Source organism: Equus przewalskii, chromosome 9 (genome assembly GCF_037783145.1).
Source record: "Equus przewalskii isolate Varuska chromosome 9, EquPr2, whole genome shotgun sequence".
Taxonomy (NCBI): Eukaryota; Metazoa; Chordata; class Mammalia; order Perissodactyla; family Equidae; genus Equus; species Equus przewalskii.
In genome coordinates, this window is record NC_091839.1 from 36,897,378 (window position 1) to 36,919,364 (window position 21,987).

At 38.0% G+C, this 21,987-nt stretch overlaps 1 protein-coding gene across 50 annotated transcripts in view; it reads right to left on the reverse strand.

Moving 5' to 3' along the window:
• Nucleotides 1–230: 230 nt before the first annotated feature.
• Nucleotides 231–21,987, reverse strand: part of SNAP91 (synaptosome associated protein 91) — a 141,687-nt gene continuing 119,930 nt past the window's right edge. For 17 of the 50 annotated variants that reach the window (XM_070559099.1, XM_070559098.1, XM_070559116.1 and 14 more), the window contains 7 exons: nt 19,971–20,001; nt 18,753–18,864; nt 18,353–18,376; nt 8,054–8,137; nt 7,314–7,418; nt 3,506–3,608; nt 231–1,630 (listed from right to left, as the gene is read on the reverse strand). In XM_070559099.1, coding sequence (XP_070415200.1) covers nt 3,516–3,608; nt 7,314–7,418; nt 8,054–8,137; nt 18,353–18,376; nt 18,753–18,864; nt 19,971–20,001 — 449 coding nt within the window. In that variant the 3' untranslated portion in view covers nt 231–1,630; nt 3,506–3,515. The remainder of the gene's footprint in view (nt 1,631–3,505; nt 3,609–7,313; nt 7,419–8,053; nt 8,138–18,352; nt 18,377–18,752; nt 18,865–19,970; nt 20,002–21,987) is intronic. The other 33 variants (XM_070559113.1, XM_070559108.1, XM_070559107.1 and 30 more) reach the window with 5 other exon arrangements.

Here is a 21,987-nt window from a genome sequence, read left to right on the forward strand (position 1 = left end):
TTCTGGAATACAGAATTTCAGTTTATTTGGCAGCAGCCATGGAGGCCCAAGTTTAATGACAGCTGATTAAAATTGTCCTTTTTCTTGTTTTTCATTTATTATAAAATTATAAAAGCATTTCTTACTCAGAATGGTTTTCAATTTTCAATATTTTGTATATGCTACGTGTGTCATCTGAGACAGACTATTTCCCCTAAAACATAATCAAAGAGACAAAGATAACATTTGCATTTTCTTTGTTCAAGGTGTTTATTGCATCTCAGAGGGCGTACATGCACTGGGTTTTTAAACTGAAATACAAAGAAAAGCCATTTTGAAATTGGTTTTAGGTAATTTTTCCCCATTACAGTGTATGTTATCCCCACAGTAATTCAGATACAACCACTTTTAAATGGTACCATACATCTATTAAATAATTGGAAAAATAGGCAAACACCTTTCCAACCCAATATGCTTTTACGAAGAGCTGCCAAGCCACTAGCAACACTGATCAACAGTGACCTCATTTATGCATCAAAATCTTAAGCCAAGCCATCAGCACAGACAGTATGACAACAAATTAAAAATTAAAGAATACAGTATGTACAGTAAAGGATACAATTCTTTGAATTAGTTTAAATTCTAATCACAATGGTACAACAAAAGCTACTCTGAGCTCAATTGAGGGATGGAAGAACACTAGTCTACAGAACACACAAAGAAATACTAAATTAACAGATGTACATAAAACCCACAATAAAACAAAAATATCTGCAGTAATCTTTAAATTACAGATACACCTTAGGGTGACTTGTAATCGCTTAAATAGCACATCTCTAATTGCATTTTCACGGACATGGTAGAAACGGACCTGTACTTTTCAGTGCATTTAATCAAGAATGAATAAATAGGTCAATTTAGATGCAAAACCTGTCAAATATAATTAAAATATATATTTTAATATAGCATTGATTAAATATGGAATTCTTCCCATATGATTTTTTCATTCTTGATAAGGTAGCTTCAAGGAGAAATATTTATTATGGACGTTAACCTTTATATTTTTTAAAATAAAATTTCTTAACATATACAGTGCCACAAAAATAAACATTTCTCACAACAGTTGAAGTTCCTGTGATTGGAAAAATGTACTCCACACGGAAAAAAGTTTTGTATATTTAAGAGTGTTTTCCTTACTATCGGATATTATCACACTATGTTTGTAACAGAGATACAGAAGAAAAGAGAATTTACGGGGAGAGTTTAGCTTTGTCCAAAAGTTATATATACATTGAAACCTTCAAAAACACAGACACATCTTTCCAAATGGCTCACCAGACAACAGCTGCGTGATCCGTCCATGGGCGAGGTCCAGAACAGCACTAAAGGCATCGGAAACATCCATTCATTGTTTACATCGTACGACACACAAATAACCCAAATACACTACAATTTTGAGAGTAGGGATAACAGCTAAGGTGGTACACATTCCTAATGTTCACTTTCACAGCTGTGCTACACATTTTGGAAGAGAAGTTATGAGTAAGCATTGGGTTTGGTACTGGTGGCTCACTTTGAAACTCTGAGCATCAATCTTATTTGAAGTCTCCAAACTCATTATTTTTTTCCTATTCAGTCACAAAAACTGCAGCTGGAAAGACAAAAAGCACCTAATTAGAAAACACTGTTGCATACTCCTCACACATTTTACCGCCCTTGCAATTCTACTTCACAGTTACTATGAAAAATCTTTTCGCAAAAGGTTTCCGTATTAACAAATTCACATTTATATACTTTCCCCAATTCTTTAAAACAAGCTTACAATTTCAGCCAGGATACATTTTAAAAAAACTTTTAATGTATAGTTTAATTTTAGAGAAATATCATATCAGCCAAATTTTGAAAATTTGTATACTTATTAGAAATCTTAGTAGTAAGACATTCAGTATCAATTAAGAACAGCTCACCTTTAACAAGGGAGTGAAAAAAAAAAGAACTGCAGTGACTTCCATTATTTTTTGCTTCTTTTCACTTATGGTGCTCACTGAGTCACTAAACAGTTAAACAAGTGACAGAACAGAAGAGAAGGGAGATGTCCCTGATGACCCCATGGCCTCACTGGGGCCACTCCCCATTTATGCCCCTAGCTAATCCATGCTTCACCAGTCATCTCTGCCAGGAACCTTTCCCTGGGGCCTTGAAGCTTAGCTCTGTGGGTGACTCTCCTTCATGGTAGTGTGTGTGTGTCCCCTGTCAACTGTGAATCTCTGAGGGCAGAGACTGTCTCAAGCACCTCTGTTCCAGGTACTTATCAGAGTTCCTGGCATATGCTGACAGCAATATTTACTGAACGAGAGGTGGACAACAGCTGCTCTCTGCAGTGTCCTTGGTCACTCCTGAAACTTCAATTGCCAAGAAATAAGTGTTCATCATCTTATTTATGCCTACATCAGTCCAGTCCAACTCAAAGTGGAATAGAAACACTGGGCACAGGAGGAATTACTTGGCTGAGATGTCGAGGCTTTAAAATGATAAATTACTAATCTTGTATAAGAAAGAAAATCATAAAGCAAGAATCCACAAAAATCTTAGTAGCCAGTAAAGTAGGCATCTACTAAAAAATATAGGTAGCAGATGTCTAATAAAAATAACACTGGACAGTGGTCCAAAAACTTTGATGCTCTTACTGCTTTTCCAGCTTGATTTTGGGCAAATCACTTAATGCCGAGGATCAGTTCTCTCAGCTGTGAAGATGGAAATGAAAAGTATCTGGCTAGCTTATCTCACAGGCTTTGCTTTCCTACAGAGACGATCAAAGGAGTTAATGACTGGGAAGTGCACACGGAAAGTGCTGTGTAAACGGAAAGCAGCATTATCACCGCTCATCCACATTTGAGAAGTATCTGTCAGGACCTGCCCACTGTGTTAGGGGCTGGGGTTAAGAGTCAACTTTTTTCCTTAATCTGTTTCCTTCTATAAGTCCACTATTAGTCATTTCATAAATTATATTAGCAATTTAAAACTAGAAATGTTAGAAATTCAAAATTCTGCTTGAATGCAGAAATGCAAAGGGCAATAATCTCTAAGCTTTGTTTGATAATGCCAAATAAGGATAAACAAAATAAAAATATGAGTATGTAGCCAAATATATTCTTAGACGATTTCTAAATGCAATATTAAAAAGGTTAGCTTTCTATAAATTCCAGTCATCATGTAATAAAGTGGTAATTATCTAATTTACCAAGTAGCTTGGGCAACTTCTTGCTTTATCCGTATTATCTTTGTGCTTTCCAGTATAAAGACAACTTAGAGGCTTCCCTCTCTCTTAAGTTTATAAATTAAGTAAAACTTAAAAAAATTCATTGATAAAGATAGTTTTCAATATTGATTTAAAAAGTATAAACACTCAAATTACCAGTATATACATGTATGCAAAACAGAGAAGTACAAATATCGTACCTTGAACTAGCTAAGCATTGCACAGGTCATTCTTACAAGCCCACAGGAAAAGCTCAGTATTAGATACCTTAAATTGTTTACAAGAAATCCTTGATGTTAAGATCCGCTAATGGGTCCTTTGCTGGAGGTTTCTTGGGACTCTGAGTGGCAGGTGTAGGGCTTGGAGAAAGCTAATGGGGGAAAAGCGAGCCCAAGAGAGCAGAGATAGAAAGCAAACAGAGAGATAGATAAGCGTTAGGCAGAGCACATACCACAGAAAACAAACATGCAGAAGATTAGACAGCTACAAGTTGACAAAATCGACCTTGTTCTACTTAGTCACAGTGTTATTTTTAATTTTGGATTCGTAAAATACACTTCAAATGATTTCTGCCTTTCTTGAGATCTTTGACATCAAATTTAGCAGAAGTAAAATTTGAGGACTCTGGTAGAACAACAGGCATGTGGGTTAGGGAAGACGCAAAAAACTAGGCACATAAGGAGACTGAATGTACAGGAACGAAAAAATCAACTTCTCTACACAAAAGCATTTTGACTTTGAGTTATTAGTACTACTAAACTAATAAAGGAATTTAAATGACTTTTCTTATAGTGAGAGTGAGTTTTAAGGAAAAACTGAAATAGTTTGCAGAGACCCACTTAAGAAATTACTTAAAATTATTAGCTAAATAGGCTAGGATTTCATATAAAGTATTTGAAGTGAAAACAAGTCAAATTTTGAGGCATTGTTTCAAATGAGCTTTCCCAGTTATTAATGCCACTAAATTCCAACATTCCCTGTCCAGATCGCAGAGAAGACTAATTACTAAATACAACAAGAAAGAGTCATACTGAACTTGCAGCAAAAGAAACCAAGAATTAACTTACCTTTCTTCTGTTTAACTAATACCTACATTATTTCACTGTGTGACAGAAACAAGTTCTGGGAGCAGGCTTATGCAGGAAAGTTAGGGTAGAAGGCCTTGAAAAAGGTCATATCATCTATTCAGAGTAATAACTGACATCTATCCTTCGAATCTAATTAATCCTCCTAAGCTTCTAACATGAAGGAAATCCGAGAAATCTGGGACTGTGGGGCAGGGAGGTACGTTTTTATTGGTTCAGTAAACAGAGTCCCAGAAGTAAGGATTTTTAGATTTGTTCCTATATCCAGAAACTACTGATGGACTGCAGTATCTATCAGTCAAATTTCCATTTTTAAAACTGACATCACAGTTCATAGAAAGATCAGGGAAAAACTAACATAAGGCTTGAAGTTGTTTCAAAGATAAGAAACTCAAGGATTGGTCCATAATTAATAAATAGATCAGACGACAATATCATGATACCAACCAACTGAAGAATATTGGAATAGTCCAGGCACCAGTGATGAAAAACCGTTTTGTTTCCTGAAGCTAAAAATTCATGTTTATTTTATTATCTAGTTAATCAGCTACGCTTCTTCTCTGACATGAGAAATACAATCTAAAAACTGTAATATCGCATACCATTTCCTCAATTACTATAAATTCGATTACTGATTAAAACACTGTTTTCTTTCTTTCTTTTTTTTTTTTTTGAGGAAGATTAGCCCTGAGCTAACTACTGCCAGTCCTCCTCTTTTTGGCTGAGGACACCTGGCCCTGAGCTAACATTGTGCCCATCTTCCTCTACTTTATACATGGGACGCCTACCACAGCATGGTGTACCAAGCAGTGCCATGTCTGCACCTGGGATCTGAACCGGCAATGCCCGGGCCGCCGAGAAGCGGAACGTGCGAACTTAACCGCTGCGCCACTGGGCCGGCCCCTAAAACGCTGTGTTTTCATCCTATCATCTATTTTTCATTTTCATTCTTTGAATAAAGTAAATAAACTGATGCTATATAATTCTGGTATTATGCAAGTAAAAAAACTTCCTTAAATAATAAAATTGCATTAATTTATTTCTAAAGCTTTCAGCACACCAAATACAATAAGATTTTTTAAAAATTTCAATAACATCCTTCCAAGTTCATAAAAATACAAACATCATTCCTTTTTTCAAAATGGTGGTAAAGAGTCATGGATATATACAACCATCAAGGAATCACTCATGACGAATGAGATCCTTCTTAGAATTTAAATATGTCCAGATCAAACTTTACCTCAACCATTACCCCTAAAGCCTTCCTCACTCCCCTCAAAACAACTCCAGGCAGGGTTCTTCGGTCTCAGAGCAGACTAGAAAATTTCTCGTGAAGCCAGTGCTTTAGTTATGGCCTCAAAGGCTGAGTGTTCCACATTCTAAATCTATGTCTTTCAACACCCAACATTCTTCCTCCTGGTCACTGCGGCTTTCAGGGGCTTAAAGTAAAGAAGCTGAAAGCAAATTTTGGGAACAGGTAGAGGATGGATTTAGACACGAGCAAGGAAGCAAAGGGGATTAAAGTACACTCAAAAAGTTCACAGTAGGAATCCCATGGGTGAGATGATATAAATACCCATTTGGTAAATTAAAAATATTATAGAACTGCAACAATTTACTGATATTAAAATATATCTGAGCTATTTGTTTTGGTTTGCTCAGCATGGTGCTAGCAAAGTTACAACTTGACTCCATCCAAGTCAATTTCTCATGGTGAAAACCTCTTTAGTTCTACCTATGCCTCTGCATCTCGGCCAGGCAATTTATAAGAGGAATCAAGAAAGGGTGACTCAGCAACATGACTATCACTATTGGAAGAAAAACAGTTAAAGTGAGTGTATTTTAGCATTTCTAAATGAAGGCAGCAGACCGTGTAGTAAGGAATTTGGCCTCACTTAAAGAGAGATTTGCTCTTTGTCCTGGACTCTGGAAGGTAACCTCAAAACCCTTGCAACCTCCCAAGTGACAGGAATGTCTTTCCTATCCAGAGTGGGTTCCTGGAACCACAACTGAAAGTTTATGTGAAAAAATGATTCAAGGTGGTGACGGGCCCTACTAGCAAGACCAACCATGTGATTAGAGAGTCAGGTCTTTGGGCCACATGACGTCAGGGTGACCTTCAGGCAAGGGGATGGAGATGGAGTTCGACTACATGGGCAATAATTCAGTCAATCCTATATAAGAACGCCTTAATAAAAACTCTGCATACTGAAGCTCAGATGAGCTTCCTGTGTTGACAATACTGCATGTGAATTGTCATGCACTGCTACCGCCAGATGGGTAACGCATCCCTGAGGACAAAGACGCTTCATGCTTGGAACCCTCCCAGACTTCACCCTATGCATCTCTTCTTTCGGCTGGATCTAATTTGTCTCTGTTCACCATAATAAAACTGTAATTGTCAATCCAGCGATTTCCTGAGTTCTGTGAGCTGTTCTAGGGAACTATCTAATCTGAGAGTGGTCCTGGGAACACTTAAATTTGTAGTCAGCAGGTATGAACTAAGGGTGGCCTTTGGGACTCCTAAACTTATGCCTGGTGTCTGAAGTGAGGGCAGTTTTGTGAGGACTGCCTCCCCAGACTTTGCAGTTTGGCAAACTCATTGCAGTTAGTGTCACAAATCTTGGGCAAATCTGGAGCACTGTGTCCCTAATCCTGAATTTGGCTAACTCTAACACCTAATAAAACAATGGATGAGAAGTGCTAATTTCTCTGAAAGAAATGCCTAGATACCTTAAACCATCTGGTTGTTCTCAGGAACCATACTGAGTTAAGTAGGACAGGAATGAAGGAACCTTAGGACAGTTAGTTATTTCTATCATTTTCCTCCAAACCTCACACTATTACTAATCTGTCTTCCATGTTCCCTTTATTTCGGAAGCAAAAAATATGAGGATTACGTTAGGTAAAAACATTTTAAAACTGTGCCACATGACAGTTTTATCCTTATAAATTAATGTCATTATTTTGTGGACAGTTTAAAAACTGACCTGTGTGCCAGGTACAGCTGTGGCCCCAAAGGGTGGCCTCATCATGGGCTGTGCAAACATGACTGGCTGCTGAGGCATCATGGGCATGCCCGTCCCAGCAGGAGGCTGAAAGGAAGAATGGTTGACAGCGTGAGTGGAGTCCACCACGGTAACGCCCTGACATTTGTGTCTTTAATGTGCTTCTGACAATTTGTGAGGAATCCATGCCCATGAGAATGTATCACTGTAGTTTTGAATAATGGGCGCTGCGAGGCTGGCAGATAGAGAATCACTGAGATGCAGTAGAAGCTCGGCTGGCCACACAGCATCCTCATCCCAAATGGGCTTTGTGGTTGTTTATTCATCTTCTGTAAGCATAACTCTTGAAGAGATAAAAACTTATTTCTTTATAGAAGATGGCCCTAAAATTTGCTAGTGATAAGCGAAAATCCTTGAATAGTGACTAAAGAGTTGATTTTGATGATTGAGCTCAGAATAGACTTGGCAAATATTACTATAAAATGAGATAAGAATGTACTATAGAAATCAATTTTATGGCAGATTATTTTAAGTATCTTACAACTGACTTTATCACTTCAGGTATAGACAGCTTAAGGCCTAAAGCAGATGACTTAACTTTTTAAGTTCTCTTTTATTGCATGTTGGGAAGAATTATATCCTACAGCAGTACTGGTTAATCTGAGACTTGGCAAAGGCCTTGGTAACGTCAATTACCTTTTTTAGCACATTTCATCACTCACCATTCCAAATCCTGCTCCAGGTTGTCCAACAGGTGGGGCCCCAGCAACAGGAGGAACAGAACTAGTTGGAGGTACAGTTCCTTGCTACCAAAAAAACATAAAACACACACACACACAAAACAACAAACAAACAAAAAGAACCGACATAACTTGGTTTTAAAGTGACAGAATATAATTTTAAAATGCATGCTCCTTAGGATGTGTGGATATGTAAAGAAATCTCAAATTTCAGTTTTAAATAAAAAAAAAAATGGCTCTAGAACCATGCCAATGATATGAGCAAGGTTACTAACTTGATGTTCACTGTTGTGGTGCTATTTGCGCTCAGTGGCTTGCAGCTTATGCACAGCATCGGGCTTCCTCTCTACCTTCTTATACCCACCTCACTTTAAACAAGTCAAACTTCTCTAAGCTTGTCTTTTTCTATCATTATATCCTCCGACAGGTAATGATTAGACATCTGAGGAATGCGCTATCATTTACATTTTCAGTGCCTGGTTTCCACTTCCCCCCTATTTTTGTATTATGCTCTCCTGGGTTATACTTGCTTCTGACTTTTGAACATTTGTACATGGACCAAAATTAATTCTAAAGTTTAGGAAGCATTTAGAAGTCTGCACATAATCATAATATAGCACACATATCCCATTTCATGTATAGGTCTGATAGTTTTCAGTCATACACCAAAACCCCCTAATATTTCTCATATGTTTAAAATTAACCCTACCGTAATCCCTTAAATTCAAGTAACCATTTGAGCAAAATACTAATTAAAAAACTATAGTGATGTCAGCAAACATGATGAAGTAAGGACTCCAAAAGTCTCCCTAAGCCACAAAATCAATTAAAAACAGGCAAAAACTGTCAGAATCAACTATTGTGGAACTTGAGATACTAACTAAAAGCTTGCAGCAACCTAGAAAGAACTTATTCAAGAAAATCAGCTGAATCTTGGTGAGAATAGTGAGCTTTGTGGCATTTTAACTTACCCTATTTCCATCCACTGTAATCTTGAAAATAACAGCACAGATTCCCAGTAACAGTATCAGAGGGAGCAGAATATATTTAATTTTTGTGTTTAATTTAATAATATTTAATTATTTGTTTTGTCTTGTCTGCGTGGTTCCCTGGAAAGACTGGCTCAAAAGGATTGTGTCTGCCTCACAAAACTGGGAATGCGCCTAGTGCTAAAGTTGTTACCTGAAGCCATTTGTGGAAAATATTTACAGGCAAATGTTTTAGTTGTTACTGTCTTGGGCAATGGATAACAGTCAGGGAAAACAGTAGACTAAACAAAAAGCTTGGGAGGAAAGGCTGGAGGATGAGACGCTTTGGGGATTAAAAATTTGAAAAGCTCAGACATACTCCTGGGCATTTAGAAGGCCATGCACATTCCCAGGGCTTTGTGCATGCTCAGGAAAGACTTGAAAAGCCTTTGGCTGACCCTGAGGCTCTGAAAAAGCAGTAAGGCAGTGACTGCCAAGGCAGAGTTGCAAACTGCCTGGTTGAGTTGAAAACATGCCCCAACACATACTCAGAGCCCCTCTGCAAAGACTGGGAGATATTTTTGGTTCCAGGAGTTTATGTAGTATCTGCCTAATCATTAGCTGACCACTTAGCTAAAGGAACGAGACTTCAATGGTCACACAGAACAAAGAATACAGACTACAGAATTAGCTCAGAATGGTCGCACACACATAAATGACAACTACAAATAGTCGCAATAATAAAACTTGGGAAGGGGGTAGAATCTAACTTCCAGAGTTGTCACATTATAGTATTCAAAATATCTAGGTTTCAACAAAAAATTATGAGGCATATAAAGAAACAAGAACATATAGCCCATATGCAAGAGAAAGATCTCAAATCAATAACTTAAACTTCCACCTTAAGAAACTAGAAAAAAGAAGAACAAACTAAAGTCAAAGTAAGCAGAGGAAGGAGATAATATATATTAGAGTGGAAACAAATTAAACAGAATGGAAAAACAAAAGAGGAAATAGAAGAAACAGAAAGTTGGTTCTTTGAAAAGATCAGCAAAATTAACAAACTTTCAGGTAGCCAAACCAAGAAAAAAGGAGAGAAACTTAAATGATCAAAACAGGAAAAGAATTAGGGACATTACTACCAACATTACAGAAACAAAAAAGATTATAAAGAAATATTATGAGAAATTATATGCTAAAACACTAGCTAAGATAGATGAAACGGTCAAATTCCTAGAAAGACACAAACTTCCAAAACTGACTCAAGAGGAAATAAAAAATCTAAACAGATGTATAACAAGTAAAGAGACTGAGTCACTAATAAAAAAAACTTCCATCACAGAAAGTCCAGAACCAGATGCCTTCACTGGTGAATTCTATTAAATGTATAAAGAAGAATTAATATCAAGCCTTCTCAAGCTCTCCAAAAGAAAAGAGAAGAGGAATACTTCCTAATCATTCTTTGATGCCAGTATTACCCTGATATCAAAGCCAGACAGGGACATTGGAAGAAAACTATAACTAACATCCTTTATGATCATTGATGCAAAAGTTCTCAACAAAATACTAGCATATTAAATACAAAGAGCATATTAAAAGAATTACATACCATGACCAAGAGAGATTTATCCCGGGAATGCAAGGTTGGTTCAATCAGTGTGATATGTTATATTAATAGAATACAAAAAAAACCCCCCACATGATCATCTCAATAGATGCCGAAAGAGCATCTGACAAAATCCAACACCCGTTCCTGACCATGAAAAATCCACTCAGCAGGGGCTGGCCTGGTGGTGTAGTGGTTAGATTTACATGCTCCACTTTGGGGCCTTGGGGTTTGGCGGTTCGCATGCCCAGCATGGACCTACATACCACTTATCAAGCCATGCTGTGGCAGGCGTCCCACATATAAAACAGAGGAAGATGGACACAGATGTCAGTTCAGGGCCAATTTTCCTCAGCAAAAAGATGAGGATTGGTGGCAGATGTTAGTTCAGGGCTAATCTTCCTTAAAGAAAACAAACAAAAAAAAAAACAAGAAACTACTCAACAAAATAGAAGGGAAATTTCTCAACCTGATAAAGAGCATCTATAAAGAACCACCTATGGCTAACAGCATACTTAATGTACGTAATGTAATACTGAAAGCTTTCTGCTTAAGAACAAGACAAAGATGTACTGGAAGTTATAGTCAGAACAATTAGGGAAGAAAAAGAAATAAACAGCATCCAGATAAGAAAGGAAGAAATAAAACTACCTTTATTTGTAGATGACATGATCTTATATATAGAAAACCCTAAAGAATACATACACAAAAAAAACTATCAGAGTTAGTAAACAAGTTCAGCAAAGCTGCAGGATACAAATCAATATACAAAACTCAGTGTAGTGTTCATTGTACACTAGCAACGAACAATCAAAAAATGCAATTACAAAAACAAATTTAATTTACAATAGCATTAAAAATAATAAAATACTTGGAAATAAATTTGACAAGTACAAGACTTGTACACGGACAACTAATAAACCTTGTTGTAAAAATTAAGACTTAGGTAAACAGAAAGACATCTATGGACATGAATTGGAACACTTAATATTATTAAGATGGAATACTTCCCAAATTGCCTTATAGATTCAGTGCAAACCCTACTAAAATTTCAACTGCTTTTTTTTGAAAAACGGACAATCTGAACCTAAAATTTATATGGAAACGCAAGGGACCCAGAATAGCCAAACAATCTTGAAAAAGAACTAATTTGGAGGACTCACACTTCCTGGTTTTAAAACTTACAACTAAACTACATTAATCTTAAGTGTGGTACTGGCATAAGGACAGACATATAGATCAATATAACAGAATAAAGAGTCTGGAAATAAACCCATACGTCTATGGTTAATTGATTTCTGACAAGGATGCCAAGACTAATAAAGATAGAAAGAATAGTCTTTTCAACAAATGGTTCTGGGACAACCGGATTTCCATGTGCAAAACAACACATTTGGATCCTTATCTCACACCATATATGAAAATGAGCCAAAAATAGGTCAAAGACCTAATGTAAGACATAAAACTATACAACTCTTGGAAAGAAATGAGACAGGAATCAGCCTAAGGAGACAGGGTCATCCGCAAGGCCCCTGGCCTAACAAGATAAATCTCCTGACCCATCAGCAAGCTAAGCGAATCACGTAGAGACCACCAAGACCCACATTCTGCAGTTTCAGGACTTTCCTAGGCTTATACATGTGCCCTAGTACCCAGGAGTTGAGAGAAGGTGACCCTAGCCCCATTAGCATAGTAAAAATCACACCCAAGGGTGGAGAGCTAGCATGCTAATGATACGTGTGATGCATGTGGTGGCATGTTGAACAACAGTGCAAGCACAATAAAAACCCTGCCTCTACATGCCATGACAAGGCCCTCTTCCCCAGCTTTGGTCTAATAAAAGCCCTACAATCCTGATCCCTAATGAGCCGGTCACCTGCCCCTTTCCTTTCCATACTGCCTCCCTTGTGCCTCTCCTGTGCATATGCTAATAAACTTTTACTTTTCCCATTTGTTGTCTCTCTTGATTTCTGTCCTGAGGGAAAACAAGAACTCAATGCTCCAGTAACAGAAACACTGGTGTAAATCTTCAAGACCTTGGATTAGGCAATGAATTCTTAAATATGATATCAAAGGAACAAGCAACAAAAGAAAAATCAGATAAAATGGAGTTTATTAAAATAAAAACTTTCGTGCATCAAAGAACACTATAAAAAATGAAAAGACAATTCAAGAATGGGAGAAAATATTTGCAAATGATGTATCTGATAAGCATCTAGTATCTAGAATATACAAAGATCTCTTAGAACTCAACAATAAAAAGATAACCCAATTATAAAATGGGCAAAGGATGTGAACAGACATTTCTCCAAAAAAGATAGGCAAATAGCCAATAGCACACGAAAAGATGTTTAACATCATTAGTCCTTAGGGAAACGCATATCAAGACCACAATTGAAACCCTGTGCGTTACTGGTGGAAACATAAAGTGATGCAGCTGCTGTGGAAAAATCTGGTAGTTCCTCGAAAACCTTAACACAGAGTTACACATGGCCTAGCAATTCCATTCCTAGGTATATATGCAAGAGAATTGAGGACATATATTCACACAAAAATTTGTATCTGAATAACAGAAGTATTTTTCACAATGGCCAAAAAGTGGATGCAACACAAATGTCAATCATTTGATGAATGAATAAACAAAATGTGGCATATCCAAACAATGGAGTATTCAGCCATAAAAAAATGAATGAATTATTGATACATGCTACAACATGGATGAACCTTGAAGGCACTATGCCAAGTGAAAGAAGCCAGGCACAAAAGGCTACGTATTACATGATTCTGTTTATACGAAATACCTAGAGTAGGCAAATCCATGGAAAGAGAGAGTAAATTACTGGATGCCAGGGGACAGGGAGGGGGGAAATGGGAAGTGACTGTGTTCCTTTTCAGGGTGACGGGGATATTCTGGAATTAGATAATGGTGATGGTTTCTCATCATAAATATACTAAAAATCATCAAATTATACACCTTAACATTATAAAAATGGTGAATTTAACATTATGTGAATATTATCTCAAAAAAAATTAAAATAAAAAAAGAAAATACCGAAGGGTAGCAGATGATGCCACCCCTAGACATGCCTCTTTGGCATAAGGATTTTTTTGAGCTCATTAATTTCAGAAACAGCAGATGCAGGAGAAGCTCTGCAAACAGAGTCGAAGTTACACTTTCGTAAGGGCCATTTACTTTTACAAAGGAAATCTCATTTCTAAGGGTGTCTCCCTCTCTGCCCCAGAAGAGAAAGATGACTAAATCACAAGAGAATCTGATCCATGGAGAAGGCACTGACTTAAACCGACATAACAAACCTTACCTTTGCTACCCTGCCTCTCCTGGAACCTCCTCATAACTGGCCTCCCACTCCTTTCTTTCTTTCATCTTCGGCTGAAGGTGGTATTTAAGCCAGCGGCTTAGCTCACCTCTGAGAGTTGACTAATTTTTTCCTGGTTATTTCCCATCTATACATGAGATATACACATTAATAAACTTCTGTTTTTCTCTTGTCAATCCGTCCTTTATTACAGGAGTCTCAGCCAAAAACTCAGGAGGCTAGACAGAAAGTTATTTTTCCTCCCTACAGTACAAGGGTTATATTTCAGACTCACTCTTTACTCATCATTTCAACAGGCTAGGTGGCAGGCTATTTACCAGACCCAAATTTATCATTAGGACTTAAAGGTATAAAAACAAAAGTTTTTACTAGTTAGCAAAATAAAAGAACCTGCAGAAATTCCTGACCAAATAAATGGGTCAAATAATCTAAAGAGTCTGTCATTTCGCTCACATGGTAGATTAATTCTTAATAATATATTCCTCAAATTCTATTTATCTTAAGGGTTTTGTTTTGTTTTTTTCCTTTTTCAACACTTAACTGAATATTTTATCTACAGGCATATAAAGACGAGTTGCTTTCAGGGCAAGAACTGTGGATTCTGTGACTTCCTATAAAATGCACTTATTTCTGAATTGCAATTATCTTCCCACTTCGTATGGTGGAAACTTAACAGGTCTGTGGTGCATTGGAAAATAGAACTAAGTAACCCTGGAAACACAGGGCTCCTGATGGCCAGGATGATAGAGCCCTGCCAGCAGACATACTTCAAATATTCAAGTCCTGTTAAGGTTTTTAGATATAACGTGGGTTCTGCGATCTCAAAACTTTTATAGCTGTGCTTCCAAGCAATTGAGGGAAATCTGAAACAAGGGGAGGAAGTAATCTTAGCTCTTGTCTATCAATAACAACTTTAAAAGGCAGCGAATGGACCCTCTCGCCCACATCTGCCCCTTCATCTCCTTCTCAGAAGGAAAGGCCTGCGGACCACCAGGGAGATTTGCAAACACCGCTTTGCTGCTTCGGAAGCACAAGTGTCTGCTGTCTTTTTTCTTTTTCTTGAATATTCTTAGAAAAAGAAACTCAAACATATCTTAAGAGATAGGAAAATAGGAAGGGGTGGGGTGGGGGGAGGTCTCAGAAAGCCAGAGGCCCTCAGAAAGATTTCTTAAGTAAAAGTAAAAGCAAAGCCAAGGCTTTGTTAAGGGAGCTTTGCTGTAAATGGTCTAAATGGCAGTGAACTTACATAGACCACATATAAGACCAAGTGAGAGCTAAGCAAGATGAAAGAACTCTCCATGTGGGAGCCTTTATATTGTTGCCTAAAAGGTTAAAGAGAATGAACAAAAGAAACAGAACTATACGCAACTCTGCCCTCCTAATGAATTCTTTCTGTTGTTCTAATTTCTCTTTCCACAGCGGCTGTGGATACTTTATGCTAAAGACTACCGTCTTTAACTTTCTGGAGTTTAATTACTAACAACTTAAAGTTTTTTGCTTCATAACAAAGATGAGTTTAGGGGTTTAAAAAGTGAGAATATTAACCTCAGTCTCAGAGATGGTGCCTGCCAATCACACAGCTGGCAGCTTGTTCTGAAGAAGCCAAACAGTTGTTAATTCAGCATTTGATGAATTCTTAACCTTCTACAGTTAAATCTTGATCTCGTGGGTGGGGTGCAGGTGATGGGCAAAGAAGGTCTCCAACTTCATACTACATCTAAAGTGCTTCTCCCTTCTTCTCCTTCTTGGTTAACAGCCTCATTATTTAGCAAACTGCCCCACGGAGAAACCTGAGTAACCACTGTCTTGGCGGCCTCATTCACAACGATGTCTAGTTGTGTGGATTCTGCCTGAGGATTTTCTTTCTCCTCCTTTCCACCTTCACCTCAGGCTCTCAACTATTTTTGTTGTTGTTGTTTTTAAAGATTGCCACCTGAGGTAACAACTTGCCAATCTTCTTTTTCTTTTTTTCCTGCTTTTTCTCCCCAAATCCCCCCAGTACATAGTTGCACATTTAATTGTGGGTCCCTCTAGTTGTGTGATGTGGGACGCCACCTCAACATGGCCTGACAAGCAGCGCCATGTCCACGCCCAGGATCCGAACCGGCGAAACCCTGGGCTGCCGAAGCAGAGCGCATGAACTTAACCACACCGCCAGGGGGCCGGCTCGGTTTTTGTTTTTGTTTTTGACCTACAGCTGATCACTCAGCACCAGTACTCTCCCCGCCTTTCCTCCACTCCTCTTCACTCCACCCCAGACTCTGCTGCCATGGTGGCTGTCCTGAAACCAACCTGTTAGAAAAACAACGAAAACCTTCAACCTGCTACGGGCAACATCACTAAAGAATAAACTCCTCCAAGCAGCACATAAGGCCTCTCTCATTTTGCACAGATGAGAAGAGGAAAACTAATTCCTTTAATTTGGTAACGATAATATGAATTGTGAGATTTCACATCAATAATGTAACATTAACAGATTTAAAAGATCAGTTCTAAAGAAGCTTCTTCTTTCTTTACAGATTTTATTTACATTTATTGAATTTCTCTCCCTCTACCCCCAACAAGAGAGTGGCTCTCAAATGTTTTTGTATCTACCAATGGAATGCAGCCCCCTAGGCCTGGAGTGCTACCTGCTATGGTCTCAGCCTTGGGGCCACCAGTCACAGGTAAATGCCTGGGGTCCTAGGGCAATAATTATGCTCCCTTCACCCTCAAACAAGTCCTGGTTTGGTCAATAAATTATATGATCATCCTAGGCATAGGTCAGTTTAAAAGAGATACATAGTTTTCTACTAAGTATCTGATAAATAAATGAAAAGCAATAGGATACACTGGAGTACCTGAGGAAGCCACTTAGTGTGAAAGGAATTCATCCTGACCTTGTTTTTCCAAAAGGGCCTGATGTGGCCTGTTGAGCATGCATTGTACATCTGCTTTAGACATTTACTATGTCCCAAAGACAAGAACGATGCCCTTAAAGACAGGGATGTAGCTTCCCCCACATCGGCATTTCTCTAAGGATAAGCATCTCTTCCCGGAAACTAAGGATTAATTACCGACCTGCTGTGCTCACCTTGTGACCACTGACCTGCTGACCACTGACCTGTTTGGCAGCTAAGCATCTCATGACAGCAGTAAAAGAGCTTTTCCTGTCATACGTGATGTATGCTCCTTGTTCCAAGATGGCATATAACCACTCTGTACACCCCACTTCTTTGGGGTCCTTCCTTCCTTGGGGAAGGCAGGCCCTGGGCTAAACTCCTCAGACCTGGCTCATAATAAACTCACTCCAATTTTGATTTATAGATTGATTATGGATTATTTGCGTTGACATATCCTTTGTAAAAATTAAAATGGAACTCTTTATTTTAGAGCTAAATACAAAACTGGTCCTCTTAAGCATTGTTTTTAAATAATGCAGAGAAAGCCTTAAAGAGATAAGTACCTAGACACAACAGGCAATTTTCTCCTTGTTATTGGTTAGAAATCACTTTTTAAAATTAAGTGCTTTCAGACTTTGAACTCACCAAATGCAGAGAACATTAGTCCCTGAAATTCTCTTCTCTTACTAACAGCGTGGGGCAGGGTGGGGAGACCAGAGGAAACCAGTTTCAAGAACCCAAGTCTGAGCACAGAATGCATTTTCCTATGGAAACTACAGCACAAACTCTAATTCAATTAATACCATTGTACTGTTTGGTGGTAAATTTCGGTTCAAAAGTCCTTTTTTGGACTAGTGTCAACTTATTTTTATTTATAAAACTGCTAAAAAATGTTTAATATAAAAAACATTACTATTTATAAAATTATTTAAAAGACAATATGTTCTAAATTTCAAAACTCAGATATTTAAATTAATTTCAGGTATACAATGTTTTTCTTGGAGTCTACCTAAAACATTAATATTCTAATTTATATTAATTCACTTCCATGCATGTTTGTCTGGTTGGGGTCAGTGGGTGACGGTTAGGAATTAGTTTAGGCAACATGACAGAGCGGCATCAAGAAAGCTCCAAGACTGGTGTCCTAAATTTAGACAGGCGAAGGTGGTAAGCAAAGGGGAAAAATTATGAGCAAGCTCGGGAAACAGTGACTAGCTTAGTTTTGCTAAACATGGGGCATATATGGGAAAACAGTATATTTTGCAACCAGGGGAAACATCCTTTTTGTGGTGGCAAATTTCACAAAATAATAATTAGTCAATTTCTGGTGACAGGTTCTTTCACAGAGTGAATGGTGGTATTAATATATTAATAGAGATTTAATATACAGAAATGAAACCTATTTAAATCTTACAGAAGAGATGGTGTTAGTAGTTTAAAAAATGGTGAGCAAAATTGATAGGATTTTAAAACAAAAGTTCACTTACACAATAGAACACTGCCCAATCTTTCTGGTAAGAAAAAAAGTTTTCATTACTTATCAAGACAGTCAGGAAATTTGGGCAAAAAATGCGATAAAATATAGATAATAATCAATATTAAGTGCTTTTGAAAAATCATTTCCATAATTGTACAAATATAGAACTAATATCTTAGGAAGCATGAATACTATTTTGAAATAATTAAAGTAAAAAATAGGTCATAATCTTTACTAAATGTGAAGTCAAGAGAATTTGAATTTTGGTAAATACTGCATTTTGGTTCTATTTCTTCAATGTGGATGAAAAAGTACAATGTCAGAGGCAGAGCAAGCAAAATGTGCCCTGCTCTATATACTTCGAAACCAGCAAACTGCCTGCCCTGCGCTAGCCTCTGGTGGCTACCTACCAAAGGTGCGCTTGGCGGGACACCTGCCGACCAGGTTGCAGGGGCCACTTTCGGCTGCCAGTTGGCTCCACCAGTCAACTTTTTCTCTCCAGCATTCCACTGAAGATCTCCCCTAAAATCAAGCGTGCAAAACAAACAAAAGGACAAGAAACACACTAATCAGAAAAGAATGGTGCGTGGCTCCTAGATACTTTTATTGGGGTTAGAAGGAGTCTGACTCAAGGGGTAATAAAGAGAAGAGGTTAGAACTTACACAGGAGTCTTACCAGATTCTATCTAAGAGAGCTTAAAAGCATTTGACAAGAAATCAGTTAAAGTTTGGATCTCAACGTTAACAGGAATTTCCTATCACTTCTAATAGAAAAACGTGCCATAAAATTCAACTGAATTCCTCACCGGTTACAAAAAATTCCAAATAAGTATATCATAAAAACTGTATACCAACACTTTGAATTTAAGATGTATCCATGATGGTACTTTCTGGATCTTAGGGGGTTCAACAGAAGGTGTCACACAACTATATCACGACTACAACCTGCCTTACAGCGATAGTAAGATACCATTTATTGTAAATGCATGCCCATTTCAGAGACGTTGAAATATGCATCTAAAAAAATGGCACATTGGTCAGTACTCTTACCTGCCTTCCTTAAAATGGATCCTCCATGAGAGATTTCTTTTTTTTTTTTGAGGAAGATTAGCCCTGAGCTAACAACACCCCTGCCCACGTTCCTCTATTTTACATGTGGGACGCCTGCCACAGCATGGCTTGATGAGTGGTCGCAGTTCTGTGCCTGGGATCTAAACCGGTGAACCCCAGGCTGCCAAAGCAGAGCGTCTGAACTTAACTGCCACACCACCAGGCCAGTCCCTCCATGAGAGACTTTTTAAAATCAATGTTACCTAGAAATATTGTAACAAATCCAGAATTTTAAAGTTATTAAAGTATTCAAACCACAATTCCCAAATATTTCTAGATACAGCTTAGTGACAACCTCGGACACTGAAACAGATTATTCTTTTTCATTGTAAAGCCAACGGCTTAGAGGTTCCAGTAGGAAAACAACAAAAACAAAAATCTAGAATGAAATAAAAACCAATTCTGAAATTGCCTAGCCCAAGAATGAGTAATTACTTCAGTGAATACAATGTTTGATAGTCTCAAATAAATACAAATACATTGGCACAAGAAAACCAGATAATTTCAAAAGCACTTACTTTTTAGATGTGGTACCAGAAATTCCAAGATCTATAAATAGATAAAAAAAATTTAAATCTCTATACTCAGCTTAAATGATATGACATTTAACAGATCAAAGAATCAGAGGTCTAGAAAAAGTCCATATTTTGCCTAGGAATGACTGCATTTAGTTTTACAAAAGAGAAACTATGTTAGGAAACATATCCACAAATCTAGCATTTTCTTTTACTTCATGTTATACTTAAGGATCACATTCAAGGTCAACTGGTGTTCAGAAAAGAGTCAACGTAGCAGGCTTGAGACTGTTCTTGGACTTTCTGCGTGGCTGGCATCTGGAACTGGCTAGTAAACTGTCCTCTACACTGAGACAAAACTTTTCCTAACGATAAGGGTGACTTTCTGTGCCTAAACTGTTTGCACAAACAACATGGTTACTGCTGGACACCTGCTTTCCTACTTTGAGTCTGGAATTTTGGTTCACGTTATGCAGAGTGCCTACGTGATCAGTATCCAGAAAAAACCCCGGGTGCTGAGTCTCTAAAGCTTCTTCGGGCACAAACATCCCACATGAGTTGCTGCATTTTCGTATGCTCTTCTCCTCATGCGAAGGAGAGAGCATAAGGAAGTCTGCGTGTGGATTCTTTCGTGCCTGTGTTTTTTCCCTTGATGAGCCAGGTGCATCCTTACTACGCTACTGTGACAAATCTTAGCTGCGTGTACAACTGCGTGCTGAGTCCCATGAGTCCTTCTAGTGACTGTGAATGGGGGGTAGTCTTGGGAACCCCTGACACAACTGGCTTAATCATTCTGCTCTAATCTCAATGTATTTATTATTTCAGCAAATATTTACTGAGCCCCTACATACGCCAGGCACTGTCCTAAGTACTTGGATTACGTCAGGGAAGAAAACAGTCAAAGATCCCGCTCCTGGAGGAACTTGTGTTCTAATGGGACGAGAGGGATGATAAACAATAAAATAATAAAAAAGTAAATTATATAAGCTGCTAGAAGGCAATATGGAAAAACAAAAAGAGCAGGGTAATGAGGATCTGGTGGGCTAGGATGAGAGCGAGGGGCAGGCAGTGTGAAATACAGCATCAGGGAAGGCCTCGTGGAGGAGCGGAGACTTGTGCAAAGCTGAGCAGAGATGAGGGGAAGCGCTGTCTAGGCTGAGTCACACGGTGCGCTCTCTGCCTAATGGCAAGTCTATGTTTAACATTTTGAGAAACTGCCAAACTGCCTTCCACAGTAGCTGCCTAGTCTTACACTCTCGCCAGCAGTGTTAGAGGGTTTCAACTTCACATCCTCCTCGACACTGGTTATCATCTCCCTTCTTTACTGTAGCCATCCTAATGGGTGTGAAGTGATCTCACACAGTGGTTTTGATATGCATTTCACTGATGACTGATGCTGAGCGTCTCTTCACGTGCATATTGGCCACAGATATTTAATCCTCAGAGAACTATTTAAATCATTTGACCATTTTTAAACTGGGTTATTTTTCTTTTCATTATTGAGTTGTAAGATTTCTTCACTTATTCTAGGTACAAGTCCCTCATCAGATTTACGTTTTGCAAATATTTTCTCCCATTCTACAGATTGTTTTTTCACTTTCTTGATGGTATCATTTGTAGCACAAAAGTTTTTAATTTTGATGCAGTCCTATTTATCTGTTTTCCTCTTCTGTTGCTTGTTGCTTTTGGCGTCATATCTAAGAACATTACCTGATCCAAGGTCATGAAGATTTACTCCTACATTTTCTTCTAAGAGTTTTATAGTTTTGGCTCCTACACTTAGTTCCAGGATCCATTGTGAATTTATTTTTCAGGGGTAAGGAGTGTAACTTCATTCTTCTGCATGTGGATATCCAATTGTTCCAGTACCATTTGTTGAAAAGATGATTCTTTTCCCATTGAGTTGTCTTGGCACCTTTGTTGGAAATCAATTGACCATAGATGTATTGGTTTATTTCTAGATTCTTATTCTATTCCATTCATGTATATGGCTATTTCCATGCAGTACCACTTGTCTTAA